Source organism: Triplophysa dalaica, chromosome 5 (genome assembly GCF_015846415.1).
Source record: "Triplophysa dalaica isolate WHDGS20190420 chromosome 5, ASM1584641v1, whole genome shotgun sequence".
Classification (NCBI taxonomy): domain Eukaryota; kingdom Metazoa; phylum Chordata; class Actinopteri; order Cypriniformes; family Nemacheilidae; genus Triplophysa; species Triplophysa dalaica.
Window position 1 is genome coordinate 10,771,191 of NC_079546.1, and position 24,787 is coordinate 10,795,977.

At 37.6% G+C, this 24,787-nt stretch overlaps 1 protein-coding gene across 9 annotated transcripts in view; it reads left to right on the plus strand.

The window, feature by feature from the left end:
* magi2a (membrane associated guanylate kinase, WW and PDZ domain containing 2a) overlaps nucleotides 1-24,787 on the plus strand; it is a 173,764-nt gene that overhangs the window by 23,705 nt on the left and 125,272 nt on the right. For all 9 annotated transcript variants that reach the window (XM_056747609.1, XM_056747610.1, XM_056747612.1 and 6 more), the window contains exon 2: nucleotides 20,449-20,565. In XM_056747609.1, coding sequence (XP_056603587.1) covers nucleotides 20,449-20,565 — 117 coding nt within the window. The remainder of the gene's footprint in view (nucleotides 1-20,448; nucleotides 20,566-24,787) is intronic.

Below are 24,787 nucleotides of genomic sequence, written 5' to 3' on the forward strand. Positions count from 1 at the left end.
TCCTTGTTGGTTCATTTCACATGTTACATTCCAATGTGCTTCCCGATCGTGTAGTTGTGATTACGTGTTTCTATGGACTTACCTTTTCTCATATTGGATTTATTATTTTGGATTATTCGTCGAGTCTATTTTATCCTTCTTGTGAATAGTGTTTAGTTTGAAGTCTTGTATTATTTACTGTGCTTTTCTCCCATCAAGGGTGTTTGTTTTCTTATTTAATATTAAAGTCTCTTTTGTTTAACCCTTCACGTGTCTGCACTTGGGTTCCGTCCACCGTCCCTGACACATACAGTAAGACATAGCTACAAAATTAGCGTGGAAACCATTTCCCAGAAGAATTTGATTCGAGATATCAGTTCATATTGAATATTTAACATTTTGTAAAAGATTTTGTAAAATCAAGGGAATAATTGTTTTTTTAAGATTGACAAGCTCATTCAAATTAAACATGAATAAAATAATTGACTTTCAGAGTCCCTCTGTTTCAAAACATGACGTTAGGAAACAATATCTCTAATATTACTATCGCACCATTATTTTGAGGCAGGGAGATGGAGGCAAATGTCACAGCATAATAAGATTAAACAGAAAGTTGAGGGATATGGCAAAAATGGAAAATAAACAAAATAAACAATGAAAGCATGGGACATGTTGTGTCTAAATATTAGTTACTTACTGTCAACACCGCGTTAAAAATCAGTATTACACTTGCAGTTGAGCTGTTCTTCTGCATAGCCTTCATTTTTCCCGAATGACCCATGAAGTCTAATGGGAAACGTTTCATTCTAGCAGTTTAATCTTGGAGTCTGCTAGCTGAACATATTAAATTAGGCATGCAGAGACCTTCTACGTGCATATGAGTTTTTATGATGCCATTTGTATTAGTCAGAATCTAACCTTTATTTGAATAACTCAATGGATGATTTGCCTTTTTAAAGGAACTTCATAGGACAGCTGGTTTGTTCTGTGAAAGATGATTATGATACCTCATATTGAAATCATGAGCAGCACCTGGTTCTATTTAATCCATCACGACGTGCGGTTTATGAAAACTTTATACAGAATTTGTTGGGTGAAGGATGCCGTGTCGGTCTGCGTATGTGCGGTGTGGTCTAAACACTCCTGTCACGTCGCCGTGCTCCGAGTGGAATGACAAAAGGACAATTTGGAGATTTACATCTTTTTTCGGTGAAACTTTAAAATAAGGTTTTATTTGTTGACAGGAGTTAATGCATTAGCTAACATGAACTAACAATAAACATTTTTTAATAGCATTTATTCATCTTAGGTCATGTTAATTCAGCATTTATTTATGTAGTCTCAATGCTTTTCTGTCAGCTGTAACCATCTTACCTCTGCGCAGTGTGTGTGTTTTTCAAGTAGGAGGCAGTACTGAGTCACAATCGAGCAAAGAGTAGTGCAGCTTCATCTTCATAAAAAGACTCTGTTAGAGGAGAGGAAATGTAAAAAGGAGGGAAAGAGGCTGCGGGTAAGTGAACATGGGCAGAGTTTTAATTAGAGTGAGGGAAAGAGAGAGAACGATGAGAAGACGGTACAGAGATGGAGAGAGCGAGAGAGAGTGAAAGAGAGAGAGGGATATGGAAGTAGAGAGATGAAGAGCGTATGTGGTGATGCCAATAGATGCTGCTTCATGAATCTTTCATCTCAGTTATTGAACTATTCACAAAGAACTCATCTGTGCCTGTATCCAGATGGAATGGCTTTTATACTGAAGCTCTATTGCATACAAAAATAACTAGACATACAGCTTTTTGTGATGTAGAATAAAAATATTGTATAATATTTTACTTATAATGTATGTATCACTTACATTAAACTTTATTTTAAAGCAAGTTTAACAAATGCTCCCTGTGTGCCATTGGTTAGACAAATCTTTGTGTTTTACCAGAATTGACTTGTTGAATTTATACTTGGAGATAAAAAAGGAACATTGAAAAAAATAAATGCATCATTACTTAATATCACAACCATGTGTTATTTGCAATACGGCGCAAATCATATATAATCTGCATATTAAACAGAGATAACAGCAGAACTGTAACATCAAAAACTTTAAAGAACACAACAAATGGATGAAAAAATACTGACTTGTGTTGTTTAGAAAATAACAATAAGATCTGCAGTACGTCGGTTTAGGAAAGTAGCATGCGCTTCAAAATAGCCGGAACTATGCTATAAATATGCTAAAAAAACAAATATATTTTTTTTATATAAACAAACACCTGTACTCATATAATTCACATTCTTCTTTACAGTAAGAGATGTATTGATTTGATCACTTCATTCTTATGACAAAATAATTTTTCCTCCATATTCTAGTTTTTCCAGGCTTACTGAAGCTGTGCTTTCGAACTTGTCTTAAACAGCATTTATGATATAAATTAAATGTTCATTTATATTTAAAACATGTTAAAGCTGAAGTTTTTTTACACAACTAAATTAGTTGGAGTTTGTTGTTTCCCAGTTCAGTTAGCTCCATAGATCAATTAGAAGTGATCACTCTGGTTTAATGTCTTTCACCTCCACCATCTGCTCAGGTTCAAAGTTAATGAAAGTCTGGTCTCACCTAGCCAGACTTTTGACTATGGGAGACTTTTGACTATTGGAAGGCAAACGGGCCTAGTCTTGTGGCTACATGTTGTGATGGTGGCGGCACAAGTAAAGTTTTCGGGAAAGATTCACAAGAGATGAAGAGGATGAACTGTGATGATCTATGGGAATTCTTTTTTATGTGTTTGACATCTTTAGGTTTAGGTTTATTTCTTATATAGCACATTTCTACTGCCACAAGGAGAGACCAAAGTGTTGTACAATATATCTAATAACCATAAAACAAGAAATATAACAAAAAACAAGAACAAAATGAAAACACATAACACAGTTCCCCATACAACCTAAGACATAATAAAATGCAATATAAACATTAATAGTGTTAACATCCCTCTTAAACATACTCAATCTTTATCGAAGGTGGTCAGTGGCCGCATTACTAAAGATGTTGGAGGTCCGAATCTGTTAAACTATATTCTGTGATGCATCACACAACAATTTACAGCAATGTAAATTAAGTTAAATGAACATTTTTTTATTGTTAAAATGCTTAAGTTGGGTCATAATGTTTACAAAGGTAATTGGATGTTTAACATGCTCTTGCTCTGTCTAAGTGGATGCTTTTGGGTATATTATGTAAAAGCATCATACCAGGTATGTAAGAGTAGCTTGTGCTTCATCCACTTAGACAAAAGATTAAAAGATTAAAAGAATATAATCTCACGAGGAGAGGCAATCATTTTATTTTTATGCATGTAATAATATTTCCATGGCGTTTGTATCGTCAACCAGATATAGCTTTAAAGGTCCAGTGTATGAAATTTAGCGGCATCTAGTGGTGAGGTTTCAAACTGTAACCAACGGCTCACTCCACCCCTCTCTTTCGAAGGACAACGGCTGACATTAGATTAAGATGTTGTTACATTTTTTCTTCTTCGCTGAAGGAGATAACGTATTTACGAAACACGCTCTGTAGAGCAGTTTGTCCGTTTAGGGCAACAGTAGAAACAACATGGCGAATGCCATGCAAGGGGACCCGCGGTGTATGTAGATAGAAGTAGCTCATTCTAAGATAATAAAAACATAACGCTTCATTAAGTATGCTCTTTATACACCTCTGAAGACATAATTATGTTTATCATATTGCATTTCTGTCTATAGATTTTCCACTGATTCCAGTCTTGCCACAATTCCCTGGTTTTATTTTTGATTCATGTCTATTAATCAAACAAAGGCGTCATTTGAAGAGAGGCTAATGTGATGTGACTGATTCCTACTAATGAAGGGTAGATTTACTGCCCCTTTAATTCCACATGGGTCGTGACTCTATCAGCAGTGTGAGTGACAGAAACCTGTGCACATCTGATTCACACCAACCGAGCATTAGTTTGATGTTATTTTTTATGGTAAATCTGTTTGTCTTGAATGTGCATATGTGTTAAAACCTCTAACCTGAAGTTTTAAAGTATGTGTGTGCTATGAATGTGAATCATAAAATCATACTGAAATGTGACTCTAGGTAAAATTCACGCCTGTTGGGTAATCATGTAAGATAAGAAAATCTCATAGCCCATATCTAAAAATGTAAAATTATCTTTCAGTTCTGTGTCGAGCCACAAGTGGCACAAAAGATGACATGCTTTATTTATTTATACAACAATTTTTTTTGCATTATATGTTCATTTATGTGCATGGTCTGTGTTAGTGCGTTTCAGAAATATGGCAAAACGCCACAACTGTTTGTCAAGTAGCTTAACAATTTTATAACATTGCTTCTATCGTACCAAAACAAACATCATCGCGACATCTGTCATACAACGCACCTCTTATCCTATAATCTACCAGCATGTGTCTGTGTGTGAGTTTTGGAAAGTGTATGTCAGAAATAATCATGCTTTCTGAACGCTTTTAATAATTTCACTCAATCGAGTAACTTGCATTTGTCTGCGTTTGAGTGTGTTTACGTTGTTCAAATGTTCGCATTTGCATGAGCGCTCGTAAGGGCGCAAAGAGCGAATTGCGGTGTCATGCGGGTTTAACAGAGGTGTGAACATCAATAAGATGATGCTCAGCGGGCACAGGGTGCAGCATGTGAATTGATTTCATCTGCATATAGATGATAGGTGATTTGCACCCTCTTTCTGCTGGTGAGACCTCACCACACACACACTTTATTATGCCTTTCAGGTAGTGTGTATGTTTGTTCGATGAACTAGGGGAAACATGTCTAGATATCATCCAAATCAATCTGAAGCTCTTTGACTATATATTAATGTATGCGCTTGTGTGCCATAAATTTCATCTGTGGGTGGTACTTTTCATTTTATATCTATTGATTCCTCCATCTAGGATCCATAACGTATGATGTCTAAGCATCAGATTGGAACCAGCCATGATATGAGAGGCCGTTACACACTGTATGACACTTACATCAACTCTCAATGAAAGAAACAGCTGCTGTGTACATCAGTCCTCTTAATAGAAGTTTTCAATATTCCTTCTGCTTTCTTTTAAACTCTCACTGTACTTCTCCTGTTGATACATTGACAGGGTAACGGATTTAGTACCGTTTTTTTTTTTTTTAAGTTACAGTCACAAAAGAACGAAAAGCGGTTAAAGACTCGTGAAAAATTGCAGCGTTTATAGTAAATAGCTTATAGATTTGGGTCATTTTCTTTAAAAAATTCATGTGCCCTCATAATCTTCAGTTAAAATCTGAAAAGACCCTGAAATGACTTTCCAACTCAAATGACGTTAATGAGACGGTGTGGGTGGCGGTTCCGTTATATAAAAACGACGGCAACTTCCGGTTCACAGGGACTTTAAGAGTTCATAATTTTGCTACAACTACGGTTCAATTCCATTCCTATAGCCTTTTTTTCAGTTATGCTTAGTTATGCTAAGGTGAAAATGTGCAATTTTACAATATATATTAATACTAGTCTAGTAAAATAAGATAAGTGTCACTGTGCCACTGTGTTTTGCTTTGCCTGTGTAACTTGGAAACCACTTTTTTATTTCTGTTTGTGAGAAACTACATTTGCTGCATCCCAATTCGCCACTTATACTATGCCCTTAAAGTATGTACTGTTTTTGTTATTGAAATTTATATACATTTCAGTGTGTTGCAAAGCTGTATGCACGCTCTGGGACACACAAACAAGAAACTGAAGTGGGCATTGTTGCCTAGACGACACTGTGATGAACATGAAAATACAGCTCTTCCTTGCATTTATTGCAGTATTTATTAATTTATAATTTTGCATGTAATGTTAACTGTATACTTAAATGTATTAATTTAGAGAAACATCTTTTATTTAATTTTAATAATGTAGTGTAGCATCACTTAACTCCGCCCTCTCGCGGTGAATTGTGGGTAATATCAGCCGTTAAGTGTCCATGGATTCACACTTCGAACTTTCACTGGAAACAGTAGACCATCCGAGTACTTTGAGAGTACTCATTTCAGCATACTATGATTTTTTGCGACGTACTAATTCTATTTTCAAATATTATTTTTTTACCTTATAAATACTAGCAGATTGGGACACAGCAATTGTTTGGCAGAGCAATAATATATATTTTTTAATATCATTTCATTTATTTGCTGTGTTTAAATTTTTTGAAACCTTGCTATGGAATAACTAGCCATGTAAGCTTCGGTTTACAGGGAATTTAAAACAGCGTTGTACCTAACAACACTTTTTATTTATATTTATCTCGGGTGTTTCTCATACAGATCTGAGTTTAAATAGAGAGCAAATCAGTCTTCTGGATCTCCGATGTTTCCTCTGGGAAAAAGACTTCTCACATACTGTAGAGCCATGTAGATTAAACAAATCCCATATACGTAAATCTCTATAGACATATAGTATTTCAGATTTACCCTTCTACCTTTTGTGTTTCGAGACCTATTATTTAATAAATTAATAAGTTTATTGCCTCATAAAAAGGTTCCTCCCCTGATAATCCCGATGGCTGTGGTTTTAATATTCCGTCAGGGATACCTGCCTCAAACAGTCTCTGAATGTAGAAAGTTGGTTGGCATAATTACCTATAGACAAATGGATTCATGCTGACTCTGGCTGAATTTACAATTAGCCTTCTCTGACCCACCACCTCCAATCGATGCAAGTCACTTTATGTCTCAATTAATGAGATTTTTGCAACTGTGCAGCTTTAAAGAAAGCTAATGGCCATACAGTTCCTGTAGAGACGACACCTGTGCGTTTATCCCAAAAATGCAGAGTTCTAATGAGTACGAGGCTTCTGAAAACACAAAGCAGAATAGTTTGATTTCATTCCAAATGCAGCACATCGTTTAAAGTCTTGTAATGGAATTTTGAAAATTCAATACTGTGATTCACCTAAGAAGGTTTCCCATAGCCCTGGGATGAATTTCTTCATTCAGCAAGAAATCAGGCTATTCACATTCACATTTTTACGATGTGAGTGGAAAAAAACATGTGTTCATGATCTGTGTTAGGAACTGACCGCATTTTAAGCTCTGTAGACATGACAATCAGAAAAACATGTAAGATGGGATAAATTGTATTCATTGGGTATTGATTTAGAACAGTGGTTCTCAACCTTTTCATGGTCGCTCCCCCCTGTAAACCCATTTTAAGAACTGGCGCCCCCCCCATCCTGTACATTGAGGATAGATAAGATAATGTATAAAATATGTTAGATATATAAACTATATATAAAGAAGCAAATAATATATGACAGATTGATCACAAGAGATAAATGTACTCTTTGAATAAATCAAGCATGCCATACTACTCTATAGGTCCTCAAGAGTAATATATGATTGGCAGAAACTGCATGTGTTACCTCCGCTTTAAAATTAACCTTCAATAAATTATTGCATTAACAACAGCAGTAGCCTAGAAACATAAAACAATGCCTATGCAGCAGTTTGTGTACTGGTTAACATTACCTAACATTTACATTGTTGGGTAATGTTAACATTTCCCTTGTGGCCACGCTGTCGTCATCCTGAAAGGAACATATTTATTAGAGGTGAAGCAACTTATTACATTTTGATGAAAGACCATGAATACCCTTATTTGTCTTGGCAATAACATGCAATGATGCATCATGTGAAATAAGATCCGGAACTTGTATTTAGAAAGGAAATAGGGTCAATTATTTTTCCTTCTTGTGTGTGGCAGGGCAGAGATAATGTGGCTCATTTTACAGGCTATGTGGCACGTCCTGTGCTCGCTGTGTTTAATTTAAAGCACAAGACAAGACATGGGCCGTTTTGGCTTTGCTCTTATTGGGTCCATGCGCTTTACCCAAAATATACGCAAAGTAGGAAAGTATTGAGGTTTTTTTAGGGGGGGATAGGTTTAAAAATGTGGTACGCGCAGGCTACCTTAAAGATGTCTTGCATAGCCAGGATTGTTGATCTGGGGATAAATTCAGATCTACTTTGCAGCTTATTTTGATCAAGAACAGTTTACTTCCATGATGAATGTTCCATTAGCGTATAGTCTTAGCCTCAGACTTCTTTAACAAGTTACCTTACTTTGATATTTTCAGAAAGTGAAAAATCTAGGATCTCTTAGAACTCTTTCAATCAATGCATGGTTGTCAAACATTAGAGAATGCGTTTTACTTACTGCCTGTATAGATTTCTACCTAAATGGCTTTTAGTCGGGGTGCACAGTGACAGAACTCTTCTTTAAGTGAAAGACTAATTAAGAGACATTTTATTGATTCGCTCATCTGTTTTCCTTTCTTATACCATCTTTAGCTTTCCTCTCTCTCCACGAGTTACTCAGTTCAGTAGGTGCTCCTCATAAAAGAACATTTATGTGTACCAACAGATATACTTTTACTATGAATGGAGAACTAGAGTAAGAATTCTGTGCATTTGTCAGCAAAATCCTTGTTCTTGGGTGAATTATGCTTGTCTTTAAATATTTAAAATGACAATGCAAGTGTTTTGCTAAGGAATGTGTTTATTTAATGTAAAGGAGTAGTTCTTGCATTTGGCAGACACTTTTATCCATAGCGACTTACATTGCTTTATCCTATACGTTTTACATAGGTATTTGCAATCCCCTGGGATCGAACCCATAACCTTGCGTTTTGTAACCTTTCTTGTGTAATGGAGATGTCTCCTACTTAGCAAAGAGAACCTGTGCAGTTTTCATAGTAAAATATGTGGGATAGCATTGCTGAAATTTAACATCTTTGTAATGCAATAAGCAAAACTTGGATATGTACGCACCTATGGATATGTATTCTTAGGAAATTTGCATTCAGGAAACATGTTTTATAAGTTTGTGTGCTCCGTGAATATCAGACCATTGCTACAGTAGCATCATGCTGAACCAGTTGTTGAGCTATAAAAACCCTTTTTTGATAATTGTTTGAAACTAGTTTACACATTGCCTTCATACTACACACGGTTTAAAAGAGGATAACATTTAAAAAATAAAACAAATATGAAACTCAACATGTGCATTGCAATTAGAATAACAATTCTACAAAAGGTTCTTCACATAGAAGAACCATTGTTGGTTCCCCAAAGAACCATTCTCTCAAATGTTTTTATAACAGCAATTTCTTTCCCACCAATAACCATTTTTTTGTTCACATTTACAATTACGTTTTATCCAAAGCGCCTTACAAATGAGGCATAGCAATGGGAGCAATCCGTACAACAAAAGGGCAGCAGTGCATAAGCAGACCATAACTGGTCTCAGCTAGGATAACACAGTGCACGAAGCTATATGAACACACACATATAGATACAACACACGTATACACATTTCATTTTTTTTTAAGGAATAGAAAAGATAGAAGAGTAAAGAAAGGAAAAATAGTTGTGTCAGGTGTTGACGAAAGAGATGTGTCATTAGTAGGTTCTTATATACAGCCCAGTCTCTAGTACAAAGAACCTTTTGTCTGATGTCCATTGGATGTTAAAGGTTCATTATGTTACCATGAAGCCAAAAATGGTTGTTCTATGGCACCGTGAGGGACTTTTTTAAAGTGCATATCCCAGCCTTAAAGCTTTGCAACTTTGTAGGCTTAACAATGCAGACTTTTCTTTCTGGGAAGAAGATGTGGTTTAAACTCAGAAATAAGTTCCTGTTGATTATTTTCAGCACTGCATTATTGTAGCTTTATTAAAAAAAGTTTTTGATAAATTGTTAAACTTGCTGCTCAGTTTATCGAGTTTCGGTCTATCTGTTGCTGTATCCAAGCTGGGGAATCGAGCTAAAGGTGTATTTAATACCATGTTCTTTACTATGCAAATGACTGCATACCTTTATGAGTTAATTTTGACAGCAGCAAACTCTCTCTGTGTGAGTGTGGCCCTGAGTGAGATAGTTTTGTAATAAGTCTTTTATGGGATTCCTGCAACCTATTTTTTGCTGTAATATTTTTATGACGTATACTGTATACTTGTCATTGTAAGAGACTCATTGCAGCATTGCGGCAAGTTCATGTTGTTAAGTTGAATTTTTTAAATTGTTCTAAATGTTCAATTTTTTTATTTGATCGCAAAGTCATTTGATTTAAAAAAAACTATGAGTTTAAAATAAGCAAAACTCATTGGACAAGCCTTTGTTTATTAAAATCTTGTAGCTTTATGTATATGTACAATAAAGCTGCCATACAGTAACTTTTGACTCTCTATCGCCATCTCTGTTTGAAACATTAAATAGCAGGTTACTTTAAATTCCTCTCCTGTTGAAGTCAGAAGACATTAAATAAACATTTCCTGCAAATTTGTACCAGACAGGTCAACTCATGCATCATTATAAGCTTACCGTTGTGATTCTAAGAGCGGAAAGAAGACATCTTTTTGTTATGTGGATGCTCAAGAACTGATGTTGTTACAGATGTTGATATGCTTATGTAGACAGACTGGCTCGCTAGAATTTGAAACGGAGTTGTTCTGATTTTCAGTATGAAATTCAATGTACCCGTGTTTGTAAATAGATTTGTCTTCGTCTATGTATGTGTGTGGTGTCTGTGTTCCGCTGTTCTCCGTATGATTTAATAAGAGTCTGCTATTCGACACGTGTCATGTGGTGAGGCAGGTCTTTGATATCTATGTCTGCAGCTTCACCACCCTGTTCCACATACATAAACACCGTCTTTGATCCGCCAGCTCACAAACGCTCTTCAGAAACCTCTGTGTTTCCAAAACTCATGGGTTTCAGCATGGTGAAGGTGATGCGACTGAAAATGAAGCTCATACCTCTAAACTCATAAAGATGGAAGGAAGGCACGCTAGCCAGGTGTCGCATGCTTCAGGATGACTTTCATACAGTATAGATGGTCTGGCAGCTACAGATGGCGCACAGTAATGGACTCCACTCCACTACACTCTATTACAATCAAACATCTCGGAGAAAAGAGATGAGTCTCGTGAAAGCTGTTTTGGCAGGAATACAATAAAACATTGTGCTAATTTTGTGTAAATCATTTTGAAATGTATTGGATCGTATGCTAGGCTGAACTAAGCCTGGTGTGCTGAAGGGCAATTCCAGCGTTATGGATGTGACATTTCCAGTCAAAACTTGAAATATACTCTTAACTCTATTTATTTCTAATACATTGAACATTGAACATTATCTTCTTTATATCTTGCTAAACCCTGATGAGTCTAAACATCAGAAAATATGCATGTAGCAAAGTTCAATAAAAGGAAGGAAGGAGGCGGGAACCGGCAAACATTTTAACAAAGATTTAATATAAATTTTAACAGCCGGCGGCCCCTCATGGACGACTGCCGGCGAAATAACATAAACACAAATACAAATATAAATACAAACGTAAAACATGTTCGGGCCTGGTCCTCTCTCTTCGACGGTCGCTCGTTCCTTTAATATGCTTTTATATGGGGGGTATGCAGCGACGAGACGAGGCAACGGAGACGGGAGCCATCGGAGCGACCGGAAAGAGAGAGGGGAGAGAGAAAAAAAAAAATTATAGTCCGGTCCTCAACCAGCCGGAGAACTCTCCTTCGCCGTGCCTTGCGGTGGCCCTGGGGCTTCGGTGGACGGCTCGACCGTCCGCCCCCTGGAGGCCGGCGGTGGCTCCTCCTTTATCTGGGAGTCGGGGCAGGTTCCCCGTCCCCTGCTCCTCCCCCTTGGGCGGACGGACGCAGGCTCCGGCCGCTGGCAGGTGGTGGCCGCACCCGGCACTTTCGCCCCCTGCTCCTCCCCCACGGGGGACGGACGCAGGCTCCGGCCCCTGGCGGACGGCGGCAACTCCCCCGCTCCCGCTTGGACGAAAGCCACCCCACCTCGACCCAGGGGCGCGGCAGCAAAGGTCGCCGTTCCACCGAAGCTTTGACGGTGGCCGCACTGTGCACTTCCGTTTCCCCAGAGCCACCGCTTTGGGCAGCGAATGCCGGACGCCCTCCGTTCGCGCAGCCCGAACTCTCCGGCACCGCGAGCCCACTCGGCGGCAAGGACTCTCCGACAGCATGTTTCTCCTTCCTCCCCGGTTTTGGCACCAATGTAACAATTCTCCATAAAAGGGAAGGAAGGAGTCGGGAACCGGCAAACATTTAAACATTTAATAACAGAAATAAAAACACGGACGACCGCCGGCGAAACATAAATACAAACACAAGTTCGGGCCCGGTCCTCTCTCTTCGACGGTCCGGTCGCTCGTTCCCTTTATATGCTCCCTATCTCCTACGTGATTCGTGCCCGGTGTGCGCACAGCTGGCGCTCATTCACAATTACTCACCGGACTCGAACCACGGTCTCGCCCCACCTACTCTACTACAATGCACATGTTCCATTTAAGATTAGGGAAATATATGTATTATGCATGTGGGAAAAAAAGGACATCATTTTTGAGATAACATACTTTGTAGGATTTCTAAAAATGCGCAAACCAGAAGCAATTATACTCTAAGGGGTTTCTCTTTATAGAACATAAAATAGTTATTTTATTTAAATTTTCACGTGCCTATTTAAGAGGAATATGGAATATTCTGAAAGCAGCACTTACCGGACGATGGAAAACAGTGCTTTAAATATAAAAAAGGCTTTAATCTTTAAAGTGATAGTTCACCCAAAAATGAAAATTCGGTCATTATTTATTCTCCCTCTTGTTATTACAAACCTCTTTGACTTTCGTTCTTCTGCAGAACACAAAAGAAGATATTTTGAAGAAAGTTGGTAAGCGAACCGCACTGGACCACATTCACTTCTTTTCTATGGACACAAAACCAATGCAACTGAATGGGGGCCAGCAATTTATTTTTTAAATATCTTCTTTTGTGTTCTGCGGAGGAAAGTTTTACAGGTTTGAAATGACAAGAGGGAGAATAAATAATGACAGAATGTTCATTTTTGGGAGAACTATCACTCTAAGAGAGACTTCACATAGGTATTTAAACCACCAAATATTGACATTTGAGCTATCAGCACAGTATGGTGAAAACATAAAAAAAAATTCACAGCATGGCTGACCCTGAACTGAGCTGTTCTAAACTGAACTGAACTGTTTCAGACCTAGTTTTACTGAGCTGAATCAATAGAGGGAAGAGTTACAGTATATAGTATGCACAGTAAACGCCACATAAAATGCACAGTAATTCAAATCTGTGTGATAAAGAAGTAGCCTAAAGGGAAAGAATATAAAGAGTAAACGGAGAAAACTAAATGTCAGGCGGATTTTGAAGCTGGATTTATTTTTGAAAAGAAATACATTTTTCCAAATGTTTATGCAGAGTTTATGTATATGTCATATAAGCAGCTCTGAAGTAGTGAAGGGAATGTGTCCATAATAAGACCCAATTCAAACAACAAACGTGACTCATTTCTGCCCTGTAATCTTCAAACATATCGAGGGTTGTTACGCTGCACTGGAGATTTTTATTTCCCCACCATTTTTTTTTACTTTTCATTGTGTTATATCTGTAAAATGATCTGAGATACAGTGTATGTGTGTGCGATGGAGGTTGCAGCTCATTTTGCAATAGTGAAGATGATGGACATTTTCTATTAGTCGCTCTAACGCCACCCCTAGTCTGAGAGATGAGTGAGCGTGCTTTTGTGTTACACGCATGTAAGATAAACACTCCAGACTCTTGGAGATCACAGTATGTTAAGAACAGGATTGACACGTCTCGTATGAGTGTGGCGCTGTGCGTGTGAGTCGTCGGTGGGCTGTGCCACTTGCTAAATGAGTGTCTCGTATGGACATGGAGTTTAAGCTCAACCCCTCTCTGCTAATTAGAGGTTTATTATCCGAACAGCTGTCTTCTTGGTGCCCACTCCAAATATGGAAGCACATATACATGTACACACACTCACACGTGTACACGGTCATTACAGAGACATTAAACTGTAATAAAGTGCTTCATCTGCCTGCTGGGCTTAAAGGTGTATAGCACATAATGATTTTACGATTTAACGCAGCGTGAGCTGGAAACATGTTAACTCGCCAGATGTTGCTGACTTTTTTGTGAGGTTGCTTTGTAAGTGTGTGTGTTGACACAGATATACTATTTGCAGTGTACCTGTAGGTAATTCTTTCAGGGAGTTAAAGGGATTGTTTATTGCGAATACGGGTACAGCTGCACAGTTTTGACGAAGTTGCAGTTTTGTTGAGCGTTTGGAATTGTTTTTTTTATATGGTTTGGGTTTTTGAACTAGTTCACACACGCCTGTTAACTTCTGGTCTGTGTTTCGTTATAATATAACTATTTAATTGATATATATATGTTTTATTGTATATCAATTCTATTTTATTTACATTAAAACTACCAACCGCTGGGTTGTTAAAAAATTGTGTTGGGTTGTTATTACTTAACAATGGGTTGAAAATGAGGATGTATCAAAATGTTGGCCGCCGACAGAAAATGGCATTGGCTGAAAATATCTGCCGTTTACATTAACAGAATATACATAGTTTTCATTGCAATATTTGCGTAGCATATATAACTTTCTTTAGCAAGTGCTGCTGAATTTGTGTCTTGACTAGTTTTAGGCATATCATACGTTTTCTACAACTTGACTTTATTTGCTAATAGTTAAAAAAATACAAATTTGTTTCTGTAGCGTACAACTGAATAAATAATAATATATTTACTGTTTACAGATGTGTATATATATATATAGAAAAAATTGTTAAATAGTTTTCTCTATTTTTTTTTTTGCTTTTTGGGCATGTGCAACCTAAATTTTCAATATCAAATTTTGGAATTTTGATTTCAATGCATTACCAGTTAAACCAACCCAACATTTTTATTTGAAACAACCTTGCATGTGATAAATTTTAACCGCAGCGATTAGTCTCCGATGTCACACCCGCGGAAAATTAGCAATGTATGATGCTCTGGAAACACTTGTTTTGATGTTGTTGAACACAACGTCAACTAAACGCTTAGTTCTTAAAAGTATGCAAGGTTCACTGGACAAATTCCTAAACATTCTTTTAAACTTTTTGATATGTTCATGAATGCACACCTGTCTGTTACCTTTGGGAGATTTCCATGTCCCTAAATATGACGAGGCACAAAATGAAATGTGATTGGTCGATACTGTATGGCTTCTTGGGCGGTCCTTGGCCATTCAAAGTGGCAATAGTTTTTAGCCCTTCTGGCTACGTGGGACAACCCAACAATTGGTTTAGTCCATATTTTACCCAACCATGGGTTAAAAACAAGACAGTATTTTTTTAAGAGTGCTCATTTATCCGTTTTTTAAGAGTTTATTATCTATTTAAGACCAATTAAAATGACAAAAGTTAATGCTCATCTGTGGAATATCATTATTGGATTTAGATGATCATAACAGAAATCATTTACCTATAAAAGTCTTAAAGAAACAGTTGAACATTTAGTCTCTATGGTTATGTTTGAACCAAGCCTTTGCGATGGTGACATGCAACACATAGATAAATCATACATCAATGTAAATTGTTACTGTTAAGTCATATTTTGTTTTCTAAAGACGTACAGGTCTGAGACAGGGGGGAAAATAGTGGAGTGAAGCAAGGTTCTGGCTGTTTTGTATTTGAAATAAGGTTGGGTACACAGATGCCTGTAGTGTGTGGATGTGCACTTGCTCTTTTCTGATAAAAGAAAGTTAAAGATGTGCCTTCTAACATTGAAGACCTGGAGGTAGCAGCTGTGGGACTTTATAAGAACTTCTGTTCCTCCTCTCCGGGGGTTCTAATGGCACCTGTTCTTCATCATGTGCTTTGTACTCACTCAAGGACACATTGCCCTGTACACTTCACTTACTCATTTTGTGTGGGTTTGTTATAAAATGCATTTGTTATGAAACAACTTGGCAAGCTCAGTTGAGCTGCTGACTGTAAAATTCTTTCAAGTTTCTCCTTGACCTCTACACTAGTTTGCGTTCAGAATTCCGTCATTCTGCTGCCGTTTGAGCCATATTCTTTCAGTCATTCTAACAAGTTAGGGATTTGTCGAGGTCTTGTATTGGCTTCTTAAGGCGGCTGGATTTAAATTCAAGTGTCTAAAGATGCTTGTGCTGTCAATGGTCAACAACTGTGTTTAGCACTAGAGTAACTTTAATATTATTAGAGGGATAGTTCGCCCAAAAATGGAAATTCTTTCATCATTTACTCACCCTCATGTCATTTTAAACCTGTATTACTTTCTCTTGCAGAACACAAATAGAAGAATGTTTTGCATCTAAAGTTCCAGAAGTTTCGGTTATATTGGCTCAGGGCGCCCTAGAGATCAGCTTGTTAAAAGCAATAGGTGTCTGGGGTGTTGCCATGATGCCTGCCAAGTAACGGACTTTTGCGATTGTCTGGAACCTTTGGGCAACCTAAGTTTAAATCAAGGCTTGTGGTCCTTTGCCAACTTCTGTAAACCCCTTCAGTAGGATTTCCTGTCATAATCTCCACAACCTTGCCTAATAAAGCCATCTTGGCCAAAATAACTTGTAAGGGTCTACACGCGAATACGTGTTTTTCTGCCTTTGGTTTGTTATAAGTTGCCCATGCATGTATGAGACAAAATTGCAAGAAGTGTCGGAACAAAAGATGCATTCTATCTAAAAGCAAATGCTCAGCCGACCTGCCTGAAACGACTCGTGAAACCACACCCCTACAAATCTTCGTCAGTTCGTGGTATGACTTGACTAAGATCGCCCAAACGTATACGGAAGTAAGGTGGGCGTACCTGCGAGTACAGCTTTGGAATCTGATGTTCCAAATATGGTAAGAGGCGTTACATTTCCGTCACATGCTTAAAGTATATTACCAATCACTACGCACTCGTTAACTGGCAAATCATAACACACCTCGCTTTTCAGTATGAAAAGCTTATTCAGTATTCTATGCGTTTCAGAGAGGCAGGACAAAGAGGAGATACAAACATGCACAGTATGTGGAAAATACATCGTTTTTTAACCTTAAATCGTGTAAACACATTGCATTACATCTAAAACAAAAGATAATATTCGTTTTAGCAGTTTCATTTGACACCTTTAAAACTATCCTATTTTGTAAAAGAAAGTTTTTTTAATTATTACATTGCTGTAAGCAATTGTAAACTATTCAAAAATAGTGCAGAAGTTCCCATTTGTGGATTGATTGTAATATTTGTGTTATTACTTGAAGGAATAGTTTACCCCAAAATAAATCTTCATCATTTATTCACCCTCATATCATTCAAAACCTGGATTGTGGCTCTTTCATTTGTAGACACACAATGAAGATATTTGGAGAAATGTCTTTGTAGTTTTGAATTCACACAATTGAAGTCAATGGGGACTAATGATGTTAGGTGATGTTAAAATACTGCATAAGAAAGAACATTTAGAATGGCATGAAGGTGAATAAATTATGAAAGAATTTAACATTTTGTCTGAACTGTCCCTTTAATTGCTAAGGTGAGTATGTCACTATTCTATAGAAAATCTAAAACTGTCAGGGATTTTTAAGACGTTTGATTCCAGGAAAGTGTGTTTTAACACCTATCACAACTGACACAGCTCTAAACAAAATTTTTGGGCATATTTTTAAATAAATTCACTCTCTATAAAATTAATATAATATTCAAATAAATAATATTAAATAATTTTATCGTAATTAAAAATGGCCGAAAATTAATTGCTGATTGAACTGGAAGGCAACTTTGGCACATAACTCATCGTGAACTGTGTGTTTAAGCCACTTAAATACTGATGATACCTCAAATCAGTATTGAGTGTAGATTTCCATATATTTGCATCACCACAGTCATGCTGCACACAGGGGCATAGCAATCACTAGCCAACACAATAAATATACCCCAACAGAGCTTGTAGCAAAAGCATAGCAATGCCCTGGCAACCTCCCACATCAACCCATCATCATGACAGCGAGTTTTGCACAGGCAAGCACAACGCAGGAGTAGAAGGGCTCACATTTTTGAACAAAACTAGAAAGATCTAGTTCACCAATGCTGCGCGTCTCCGATCCACCCATAGGGGGCGACGAATCCCTTCCCCATCATTCTCCTCATACACAGGGGAGAGAGAGCTTTGTGATAGGTTCCCACTGTCGGAGCACGTTTCTTCTGCAGCGTCCCAGTATTCAAGCTCTCTTTCTGACTGTCTGTCTCTCTCTCTCCGGTCACTGCAGAGCGGCGGTCTCTGTTACGGCAGCGTGCAGAGAGACAGCCTGTAGCGCTAAACCCCATCTCACGCTGCTGGGAAACCTGCACACTGTGGCCGCAGACCTGTGAAGACACGGACTGCACACAAACACACACACACGCACGCATCACAAACACTTTCGTCTTCTGCAACATCTGGTTGAGGCGCGCAGGAGAGGTGCCACTGCGTTCTGTGAGTCAACTTACCAATCGTGTGTGTGCATGCGTACGTGTGTGTGCGTGTGAGATTTGTACGAGGCTGCAGTCGGGATTTATTCCTCTCCAAGGATGTGTGTGTGTGTGTGTGTGTATGAGGATATTCATTCATTTGTGTTTTCATTTTCTGTATTGTGTCAGTGATGTCTTTGATATATTTTAACATTGGTATAATGTTAACTAGAGCTTTGTTTAAATGTGTGTGTATGAATGAATAGCATGATTGTCATGTCGAGTTAAGCAGTTTCTCTGAAGCAGCTCATTCTGGGAGCATTTGGTTTGATCTGTGTAGAGGTCTTCGCCGGTTTGGATGCTTGACTTCTGATGCGTGCGTCCAAGTGTATATAAGAGAAGCGTGCATTAGATGTGTGTTGAAGCATGTTAAGGAGAGAGTTCACCCAGAAATTAAATTCTGTCATCATTTATTCGCTCTCATGTCGTTTAAAACATGTATGTGACTCTTTCTTCTGTAAAACACGAAAGAAGATATTTTGAGAAATGCCTCGGCGGTTTGTGTCCATACCATGGAAGTCAATAGGGGCCAATGTTGGTTAACAACACTCTTCAAAATATCTTCTTTATTGTTCTGCAGAAGAAAGTAATAAGGTTTGGAATGAAATGAGATTAAATGATTGACAATTTTCATTTTGTGGTGGAAACTATCACTTTAAGAAGAGGAAGTCTAAGAGTGTGTACACACAATGTTTTGAAACCTTTTAAAATATTTTTTCATCACCATCTTCACATTGATGACATGTGACTTCGCACATTATATCTTGCGTCTTATCTATAATAATGAAAGAAAAAAAACAAGTAGATATTTAAGAGAATATGTACGCTGCTCTTTTCCATACAATGAAAGTGAATGGGGACTGGGGTGTCAAACTCTAAAATGGACTCTAAAAGCATTAGTAGTATTAGTAGCATAAAGTAGTCTGTAAAACTTTGTTAGCTATATATGTCCACTCATGCCGTATGAGAACTTTGCATTCATCTTTATTAAAAAATGACACGGAATGCCGTTGGTTTTGCTTGTAATTTTAATATCGGACGAGCTGGCCCTTTAAAGGGACAATACGTCCCAAAATAAAAATTCTTTCATCACTTACTCAACCTTGAGTTGTTCCAAATCTGGATACATTTCTTTTTTCTGATGTCACCATTCACTACTATAGTAGGAAAAATAAAAAATGGTCGTCGAAAGTGCCCCAGCACTTTTTGCTTTCCTACATTTTTCAAAATATATAATTGAAGCAATTTTTACCTACTATGGTAGTAGTCAATGGTGGCCAAGAACTGTTTGGGTACAAGCATTCTTCCAAATATCTTTCTCTGTGTTCACCAGAACAGAATTTTCATTTTTGAGTGAAATGTCCCTCTAAGAGTCTGTTTTATGTGAACTTATCGAAACAGTTTGCTGAGGCATTCAGAGATATGTCTTCTTCCTCTCTCTTTTTCCCCCAACTACCTGCTTCTGAGACACATTTTCTGAGGAGAACTCCTTTGCCATTTCATCACAAGGTGTGATGATGATGATGTTGTCTGTGTGTCATTGGAAAGCCCCCCCGGGGATCCCTGCACAGTTCTGATTTCACGTTATTTCTGGTTGGTAGGAAACATATGTTGTGACCTTTTGTATTTCATGTGTGCGTATGAACCACCACTGTGCGGATCGATGCAAGTCAGACTTTAAAGCGAGAAAAAACCACACTTGGAAACCTGACAAAGCTATTTTACCTCCGAACAAAGTGAAAACTATCATGGAGACACATTTTTGCTGCTCTTCAGCTCAGCGCATTTCAGGTTTCGTGTCAAGTGACTGAATTGTGCTTTACTGCAGTGTTGTCAGGCCTTTCCTCAGAAAACAGAACGTCTACACGCACATTCACGTAATGGAGTCTATTATTCCCTCGAAAAAACTGCAAACAAAGGCGTTTCTCTGCCGCGTTTATAGCGGCTGTGCAGTTAACGCATGGAGTCTGTTATCGCTCGAGACTTTATCGCCGTGGAGGATCTTCTCAAGCTCTATGTGTGTGTTTGTGTTACAGGAGGTGTTGTGGATAAAGATCTCAGGCAGTATCTCAACCTCCGTTTCCAGAAAGGCTCTTTGGACCACGAGCTACAACAAATCATCCGGGACAACCTTTATCTTCGCACCATACCCTGTGAGTAATTCCCGACCCTCATTTCGTTAACCTTCAACACTGCCGCCCACTCAGGATTGACCCAGGAGTCCCGGACGATAGTTTTGGGTGATTTAGCTGTTTTGGTGAATAAGCCCTGGTTTATTTTGATTTACATTGGCAGATGCTGCTATGTTTTTAGTCGATTTTTTGGAATACCCTTTTGAACATGGGCAACAGGTTATGGTGTCTTGCTCCACGTTTGGTATTTGAATAAACAGTACATTTTAGTATTGATTTGTATGTTTTTAGGAAGAAAAATGTTAGTGGTGTTGAATATGCACTACCAGGATAGTTGTCTGGATGACTGCCAGGTCATTGATACCCTTTAGGCAAAATGAACCATGTAGTAAGTGTAGTAAGCACGGTTTTTGGTATATTGATACATTTGTGCTACCATATGGTAAAACGATGGTTACTGTACTGAGACATTGGTAAATAAGTGTTGACAACAGTCTTACTACGGTATATTGTAAATACCTTAGTTAATTAGAAGAATATAATAGACCCTGCCGAATAAAACCATAGAAACCAAATTAAAAATACCATTACAACTCAATAGCCTTTTCAATTAAAACCATTTAACCCATTTAATTTAATCCAAACTATTTTTTTGTGGTGTTTTGGGGATTATTTCAGAATCCATCACATACCAGTAGACATCATAACAGTTTCCATTAAAACCAATACAGACCCCTTTAAAGTGTTTACAACTTTAATGGTTTCTATTGTACTTTTTCAGCAGGTGAACAGTGAAACACAAATAGAAACTTTTATAGATTTAATAGTAATAATGGTAATTGTATTGGTTTTAAATGGAAATGATAATGGTGTCTACTGGTATGTGATGGATTCTATTGGTGGGATGTTGAATCCTACTGGTATAATGACCAAAACACACAACATTTTTTTTTTTTTTATGGTTTTAAGGGAATAGGCTATTGGTTTGCAATGGTATTACAATGAGAACCATTAGAATTTATGTGAGGGTTTATAAAGTTTTTTTTCAGCGGGGACTACAAAGTAATTTTTTAATGGTTTAAATAGAGCTAATGTGTTTTTTATGGAAACTATTAGAATATCTGTAATGGTTCCTATTGGGTTGTACAAATGCACATCTTCCATCTGTGTTAACTTCCATTTATTAAATTACAGTAAATTTTCATGTATATTTACATACATGTGTGAACACATTAATCAGAAATATATATTTATATATAAAACTACACAGTAATGGTTACTGTAGTGAAAGCATGGTTGTACGTTGTAAAGTCTTTGTAAGTTTTTATCTGTTCTTTGCATTTTTCTTCATCAAAAGAGTTTCTCAATATACTTTTTACTATATTTTGCTCTTAAATATGGTTTAAGCTGTCAAATGTGCCTTTAACTGAGATCAGTATCAAGTTTGGTACTAATGCAAAAGATATAAAGTCAAAGCATTATAGCCGTTCTCACACATTTCCATGCAAATCGATGGAACTAAATAGAACGGAAAGTCTGCTTTGACTTTCTTGTTGTGGTTCAGACACAGTGTCACACTTTGCCACTATTTGCAGTCATAATGAAGCTGAGTTCGTATGTGTAAATGTGTCCTTTGAGCCGGAGTCTAAAATGTCGGAGGATATTATATGCCGGCGTAAGCTCTGTCTTTGGTCTCTACAGTCGGCTGAAAGGATTTCAGTGAAGCTTTTACTCAAGCGAAGGCCTTGTGTTATGTGTGAGAGCGAGTGAGTGAGCAAGAGATTACTGTCCAGCTGAGAGACTGAGCTGTGATTCCATTAGACCGGAGAGCGACACGTGAGATCCGTACCCAAGAGAAAGTGAGTGAGACGGGGAATACAGATGAGACCGAGAGAGACTGACAGAGATTACGATGAAGAAACGAGAATGAGGTATGAGGACTCGAGATAAAACACCTCGGATGTCGGAACCGTTGAACGTTGGCAAGAGTAGGAAGAAACAAGGAAACTGATAGCTTTAAATAAAGAAGAGGCAGCAAGAGAGATTGAGGTAGAGAGAGGATGAGGGAGAGAGAGAGCTGGAGAGCAAGAGGAATTGGAAATTCAATGCATACAGATTTATTTTCGCAAGTTTATTTTGCAGAATGTTATTGCTTCAGAATTGAGAGGTAAAGGAGGGGTCCAAAATGTAGTGAGCTGCCTGTCTAGACAGCATTGTAGGTATAATTAATGCACTCCATATGCAAAATCTGTTGTAGCATCAACCATATGCCTTCAAACATCTTATTTTGGCCAACATTGCATCTATTCAAAATGCATTACGAATTTCAAGGATGTGCACGGCAGAGAGAGAAATGCGGTTTAAAGTGTTAGTTCCCCCAAAATGTTTTAGGACATATTGTGGAATATTAAACCAATATTAAAGTAATATTTCATACAAAAATAAACAGTCTGTCATCATTTACTCACCCTCTTGCAATTTCAAACCTTTCTTTCTTCTGCAGAACACAAAAGAAGATATTTTGAAGAAAGTTGGTAACCAAACAGAACTGGGGCCAGTTAACAACATTCAAATATCTCCTTTTGTGTTCTGCGGAAGAAATTAAGTCTTACGGGTTTCGTTTGAGGGTGAGCAAATGATGACAGAATTTTTAGTTTTGGGTGAAATATTACTTTAATTAATTAAAGGTGACATCATCTGAGTTTTTAAGTTCATGCCTACACTGTATATAGGATGCAGTGTGTCAGATGATTTAAAAAGAATAGATTGCATAACAAAATCAACATTTATGCACTATTTAGGAGGTTGACTGTACATGTTGGAATGCCACATAAAGTTCGGTTACATTTTTGGCTGGTTAATTGGGAGGAACTGTCTTATTTTTGTTGTCTTTAGCATCATAAGCATCAGTTAATTTTAAGGTTCAATTTCGGTGCCTGTATAGGAACAGCAAATATTTTACAGTGTTACTGCAAACTTTTAAGCTTTTGATTGTGAGAAACAAAAAGGAAAGCTGCAACTACAAGTAGTTCACAGTCTATAAAGTGGAAGTTGAGGATGTGTTCTCTTTCGTGTGATTGGATGCTTGCTGAGTAATGACAGTAATGCTTATAATCAAAGAGATGCCCTATGAATTATGCAGCCGATCTGTTACGGCTTTAGGGTGCCACGACAGGATACGCCTGCCACACACACACGCGGAAGACCAGGGTGACATTAGAAGTTGTTAGTGCTGACATTGAACCCCTCCAGAAAGTGGAGGGGAGACACTGTTTTATGGCATCATGAGCCTCTTCAGGAGTCATGTAAAACTACTTCATCTTTGTTGGTGCTTGCCAACATTATACCCCTTCACGTGGGTTGTACACGTTGAATGTCTCAGACATTCTGCAAAATGTAGTTTGTGTGCTATCAAAGAGACACATTAAAAGTCTAACAGGTTTGGAACGACACGAGGGTGAATAAGCAAGGGAGGATTTTTATTGTTGTGATCTACTGTATTATTGAACTCTTTTTATAGAGAGTGGTTTTGTCAGTATCTGTCCCCCCATGGTGCAGTCTGCAAATCCAAATAGTTTCTGTGAACATTTGAAGTCTTGTAACCAGACTGAAGCAGGTCTCATTTTCACTTTAGAACACATAGATGTGGATGAGGCTTTTTTCCAAACCACCTGCCATCCGTGAACAGCGTGACACATATTTGGAGCAAAAACTATACATGTGAAAAATTGAACAAGCTTGAATTGGCAGATAAAGGTACCCAGACTTCTCTAAAACTCCCTTGTTACCGAGCAAGACTAGAATGTGGAAAGTCTTGAAATAAAAGCAAGAAGACTTGATTTGAAGCACAAGAGCCTAGAATCTCATTTTGAGGACTCCTGAATTGAATCTTTGATGTCTAGAAGTGGTTTCATCATTGCAGTGATCAAAAATGGATATAAGATTCATCATCTACAGCCTAGTTTTCAACTCACATTTCTGGAGAAATTCAATATTACATTATGAAAGGAAAGATTAATAGTATTAAATAAATAATTGCTTATATGGTCTGGCAATATTTTGCATGAAAATAAAATACACCAATAAACCCTTTCGCATGTGGTCACTGATGTGATGAATGTAGGTTTTTAAAAGAGATATTTAATGGACATTTTCAACATATAATATTTTATAATAATGATTTGAAATGGCATTGATGCCAGAAAACTTGACCAACATCATAAGTGGAATAAGAGAGAAAAAA